A 6,161-nucleotide genomic window follows, 5' to 3' on the forward strand; every position below is an offset into this window, starting at 1 on the left:
GCTGCCCTACCTCGTACCTGCCCAACTTAGCCCCTCGGACACACCTGCCACTCTCCACTTTCACCCACACTATTCATCTGCGATAATACCACTTACCCATTTGGCACACTACCCACTCCAACAGCCATGCTATTCCCTCATCCGCATAAGTCCCACACATGCCTTCTCCCACTTTTTTTTTGTCTGGCAAATGCTTAAACAAAGATGCAAAAACTTTAATATTAAAGACACACACACTATTAGGTAGCTGAAACTAATCTGTCTTTTTTTTTGATTACCGGTAACTCTTAATTTAAGTAATAAGTAAACATACTCATCAATTCCCAAAGTATGTAATACATGGAATGGAATGTGATTAGTTATCTCAACTGCACCTCTATTTCTTCCATTAACATCTCCCTTAAAAAAAATTAAGGAAGCTTTGGATGATCTCGCTTTGATTCATCATTCTTTCATCGTTATGCTTCTGTGAAGTGCCTCCAGTCTCTTATTTTCTATGTGGAAATGTGCTTCGTAAATGTACTTTGTTGTTGTTCAGGTAGTAAGATGCTCCAATTGGCTTTGGCACCCCAGAGTTCATGAAAATACGTAGGCATCCAGCTTTTGATTGCCATCCACTCTGCTGGAAATTATGTGTGCTTCTAGAATGCTACAAGAATGTAAATAGAAGCATGGGTTTGCCATTTGTGCCATCATACCTGCCCCATCATTCAATAATATCTTGGCCAACTTCATCATGGTCTCAACTCCTCCAATTTTCAGCCTGCCCCCTATAATCCATTTCTGCCGAATTGATAAAAGGAAGTAAAGAAATGGCAGATGCATTGAACAGGATTTTGCATCATTTTTCCCTTTAGAGAATAAAAGAAATAGCCCGGAAGCAACTAGTAACCAAGAAATGGAAGGAAGGAGCTTAGGAAAATTACAATCATCAGAGAAGTAGAAGTTAATTGTTGGATACTAGAAGTACCAAGGTCCTGTGCCTTAAAAGTAGTAGTAGTAGTGTTCAAGTGGTGCAATAAGTGTACTGGACCAGGAGGCCCTGGATTCAAGTCCCATCTGCTGAAGTGGTGTGATGACATCTCTGAACAGGTTGATTAGAAATAAAAATAGCAAGTAAGATAGTTGATGTATTCATTTTAATTTTCCAAAAACATGCATTAGATTAGAAGGTAGCAAATGTAACTCCCTTAGTCAGAAAATGGGTGGAAACAGAAAGCAGGAAACCACAGGCCAGCTAACTTCACATCTATCACAGAGAAAATGTTGGAAGCTATTATCAAATATAGCACAGCGTTTAGAAAGGATTAAGGTAATCATGCAGAGTCAACATGGTTTTGTTAAAGGGGAATCATGTTTGACCAATCCATTGGAGTTCTTGTGGATAAAGCAATATACTCTATGGATGTATTGTATTTAGATTTCCAAGAGGTATATGATAAATTCCCACATTAAGGGTTATGGCAGAAAATAAAAGCTCATGATGTGGGGATATCACTAGCATGGATAGAAGATTACTTCCTGTTAACCAGCCAATGAGTAGGTATAAATGTATCTTTTTCATGTTGGCAAGATGCAAGGATTGGCGTGTCACACGAGCAGTGCTGGGATCTCAACTGTTTACAATTTACATGAGATGGAAGATGTAGTTGCCATATTTGCTGATGACACGAGTAGGAAAACTAGTTGTGAAGAGGACATGAAGTTGCAAAAGACGTAGATAGGTTAAGTGAGTGGTCCAAGATCTGCTAAATGGAGTATAATGGAATAATATGGAATTATCCATTTAGCAGGATAAATAAAAATAAAGCATGTTATCTAAATGGTGAGAGATTAGCTCTGTGGTTCTGAGGGATTTGGATGTCTGGATTGTAAAAAGCTGGATTGTTGATACTGCAAGTAATCAGGCAAGATAATAGAATGTTATAATTTATTGTGAAGCGAGTGGAACACAAAAATAGGGAGGTTGTGCTTTGGTTGTACAAGGCACTGATGAGAACAGGCTTATTTACGATTATATCTTCAAGATATATACTCTCTTATGGTAAGTGGTTATCTATGGAAATCACTTGAAAAGTAAATAAACCAACACCAATAACAGCAACTTCTATTTAAAATTTGTAATTAAATTCTTAAATGGACCAATATAAAACACATTTTGATACCAAACCTCATAAATGTCTAATAAGCATATGACTATAGGTTGGGCCTGAGTAAGCAGCACCTTGAAGGAGGAAGGTGAGATAGAGAGGTTTAAGAAAGCAGTTTGAGAACTTAAGGACCATGTATGTGTAGGCAGAACTGCCAATGGAGAACTTCAAAAGATCAGGATTAGATGATTGCAGATATTCTGGAGAGTTCTGAGGCTGTAAAAATTGTCATAGATACTGTGGGATAAGGCCATGGAGGGATTTGGAAAAAACATTAAGAATTTTAAAATCAAGATGTTGCTTAGAAGGGAGCCAATGGAGGTCAACAAATACAGGGTCATAGAGTCATGTAGCATGGAAACAGACCCTTCAGTCTAACTCGTCTGTGCTGATCAGATATTCTAAACTGATCTAATCCCAGTTACCAGTATTTGGCCCATATCCCTCTAGCCCCCTCCTATCCATGTATCCATTCAGATGCCTTTTAAAAGTTGTAATTGTACCCAACCCCACCACCATCTCCTCCGGCCGCTTGTTCCATACATGCACCACCCTCTGCGTGAAAAAATTACTCCTCGGGACCCTTTTAAATCTTTCCCCGCTCACCTTAAACCTATGCCCTCTAGTTTTGGACTCCCCTACTCTGGGGAAAAAGATCTTGGCTATTCACCTTATCTGTGCCCCTCATGATTTTATAAACTTCTATAGGGAGAGGCTAAGTTGGCTGGGGCTATTTTCCCTGAGCTTCTGAGGCTGAGGGGTGACCTTATAGAAGTTAATGGCTGAATATGCTGGGACTCCCCCCATCCTGGGGAAAAGACCTTGTCTATTTACGATATCCATACTCCTCATAACCTTATAAACATTTATAAGGTTGCCCCTTAGCCTCGATGCCCAGGGAATATAGCCCCAGTCTCTTCAGCCTCTCCCTGTCGCTTAAGCCCTAGCTTAAATCCTAGCAACATCCTTGTAAATCTTTTCTGAACCACAGAACTTGGTGCAAGTAAGGACAAATAGAGCAGAGGCTTGGAAGTTGTCAAGTTTATAGCGGATGAAATTTGGGAAATCAGTTCAGAGTTCATTGGACTAATCCAGTCTGGAGATAAAGAAGGCATGAACGAGAAGGTCAAGAATAGGATAAAGGATGGGAAGATTGCAATAACAAAGATGTTGTGGAACAAAAAGTAAATGAAGTGTTAGAGACTGTAGTTAAGAAACGAAGCATTTTTCCAGAGTGAATGAGTGTGTTGGAACAAAATACAACCCTGTTCTTTTTTTCCTTTATTCATTCATGGGATGAGGGTGTTGCTGGCGAGGCAGCATTTATTGCTCATCCCTAATTGCCTCGAGGGCATTTCAGAGTCAACTGCACTGTTGTGGGTCTGGAGTCACATGTAGGCCAGACCAGGTAAGGATGACAGTTTCCTTCCCTAAAGGGGATTAGTGAAACAGATTGGTTTTTCCAACAATTGGCAATGGATTTGTGGTCATCATGAGACTCTTCAATTCCAGATATTTATTGAATTCAAATTCCACCATCTGCCATGGTGGGAATCGAACTCGGGTCCCCAGAACATTATCTGGGTCTCTGGATTAACAGTCCAGTGTTAATACCACTAGGCCTTCGCCTCCCCTCCTGTTTCATAGTGATCATATAAAAATCAAAACTAAAACATATCAATATGGGGGACAAAGTTCATGGTCTGAAATTGTTGAACTCTGTATTGTGTCTGAAAGCTGTAAGGTGCCTAAGTGGGAGATAAGTTACTGTTCCTGGATTTTGCATTGAACTTCACTGGAACACTATTAGGTTGACAAAATGTCTAGAGGGGTAAGCTTGTAAAAATAACTTTCGTCGGAATAATTTAGGATGTTATTTGCTATTTCGATAAGATCTGTTTCAGTATTGCGGCATGGTGGAGATTGACTATTGATTCAAACATGGAGTTTGAGAAAGATAGACACAGATTTGGGAGATGACAACATGTGCAAAGACTTTGGAGAGCAATTGGAAGTTGATGACGGGGTGATAGTTTCCAAGGATGGAGGAGGTTATGTGTTGTTGAGGAGGAGAATGGCCATGATTATATTTAAAGGAACTTTTAAGAGAATCCAAGGAACAAGAGACAAGTTTTTAAAAAAAAAAAAAATTCATGGCATGTGGGTCTCACTGGCTGGGCCAACATTTTTTGCCCATCCTAGCTGACCTTGCAGCATGGTGGCTCAGTGATTTCCACTGCTGCCTCACAGCGCCAGGGACCCGGTTTGATTCCAGCCTCAGATAATTTCTGAGTGGAGTTTGCACATTCTCCCTGTGTCTATGTGGTTTTAGTGGAGTGGCTATGTTAAATTGCCCATAGTGTCTAAGGTAGGGGGTGGGTCTGGGTGGGATGCTCTTCAGAGGGTTGGTGTGGACTCGATGGGCTGAATGGCCTGCTTCCACACTCTAGGGATACTAGGAGAAGATGGTAGTGAGCTGCTTCTTGAACAGCTACAGTCCACATGCTGTTGGTAGATCCACAATGCCCTTAGGGAAAGTGTTCCAGGATTTTAACTCAGTGACACAGATATTTCCAAGTCAGGATGATGAGTGGCTTGGAGGAGAACTTGCAGGTGCTGGTGTTCCCATGTATCTGCTACCCTGTCATTATAGATGGTAGCAGTCATAGGTTTGTAAGGTACTGTCTGAGGATCCTTGATGAATTTCTGCATTTCACTTTGGTTGGTGTTGGAAGGAATGGCTATGTGCACACGTGAAGCCAGTCAAGTGGGCTGCTTTGTCCAGGATGGTGTCAAACTTCTTGAGTGGTGTTGGAGCTGCACTCATCCAAGCAAGTAGGGGGTATTCTGACTTGAGCCTTGTAGTTGGGGGACAGGCTTTGGCAAGTTACCTGCTGCAGGATTTCTAGCCTCTGAAATGCTTTTGCGGCCACTATTTATATGGCGAGTGTAGTTTCGTTTCCGGTCAATGGTAACTCCCAGGAAACTGATGGTGTGAAATTCAGTGATGGTAATATCATTGAATGTCATGGAGCAACAGTCAGATTCTTTCTTGTTGGAGATGATCAATTCCTGTCATTTGTGTGGGAGCATGGAGTGGTAGTTCACTGGTCAGCGTTTAGTGAGTTCTGAAGAAGTCAAATTGAACTAAAAGCATTAATTCTGTTTTACTCTCTCCACAGATGTAGAGACCTACCAAGTTTCTTCAGCATTTTTCTATTTTTACTACCGATAGGAATTGGGTTGGAGAGAAACTGGAGCAAATTCAAGTTCAGGACAGGGCGTGTTCTTTAAGTTTGCCTGGTGACATAGGGGAAGGATAGGAATGGCAGCAGAAGCTGATCATATGTCACACATGCTGATGAAAGTAAGATTGGCAGAGGCAGGGCAGAAGATTTTTGAAAGGACGTTTGCAGTGGAGAAGAATTGAAGAATTGTCTTTGTATCCCAGGATGATCTTGGATAATGAGCAGCTTTGGTAAATGAAAGCAATGAAAGTATGTTCTTGATATGCACCAATATGCAATTATTATTTGAAACAATATAATTCAACAGTTAACTACGCCATTGTAATGGTTAGGCTTTTTGATAGGAATTTTGCTTCATCTGAAGACTAGAGTATCCATTTATTTTCATGAAAGTGGATGTTACTGAAAAGTATTGGCATGGATGGAGCTTATCCTCGGAATTCACTGATGCCAGGATAATTGAATGCCTGTACTAAAAGAGAGGCTGAAGATAATGTTTCAGCTTTTAATTTGAATATTGGACTACTGATCAATTAATTTAATTCCTGGTTTTAAAATAATCAAAACTACTGAATACTGCAAACCATAGATCATAGAATCCCTGTACTGTGGAAACAGCCCCTTCGGCCCAACAAGTCCACACCGACCCATCCGCCTATAACCCACATAATCTACACAGCCGTGAACATCACACAATTTCGCATGGTCAATCTCGTCAGCCTGCACATCTTTGGACTTTGCTGTAACTAGGAAATGGTTGTTC

The 6,161-nt window shown here is 40.7% G+C and overlaps 1 protein-coding gene across 1 annotated transcript in view; it reads left to right on the forward strand.

Annotated features, from left to right (window-relative positions):
- mtmr12 (myotubularin related protein 12) overlaps positions 1 to 1,720 on the forward strand; it is a 189,259-nt gene extending 187,539 nt beyond the window's left edge. The window contains exon 14 of the mRNA XM_048614037.1: positions 1,574 to 1,720. Coding sequence (XP_048469994.1) covers positions 1,574 to 1,720 — 147 coding nt within the window. The remainder of the gene's footprint in view (positions 1 to 1,573) is intronic.
- The last annotated feature ends 4,441 nt before the right edge of the window (positions 1,721 to 6,161 follow it).

Source organism: Rhincodon typus, chromosome 1, assembly GCF_021869965.1.
Source record: "Rhincodon typus isolate 14 chromosome 1, sRhiTyp1.1, whole genome shotgun sequence".
NCBI classification, from domain to species: Eukaryota; Metazoa; Chordata; class Chondrichthyes; order Orectolobiformes; family Rhincodontidae; genus Rhincodon; species Rhincodon typus.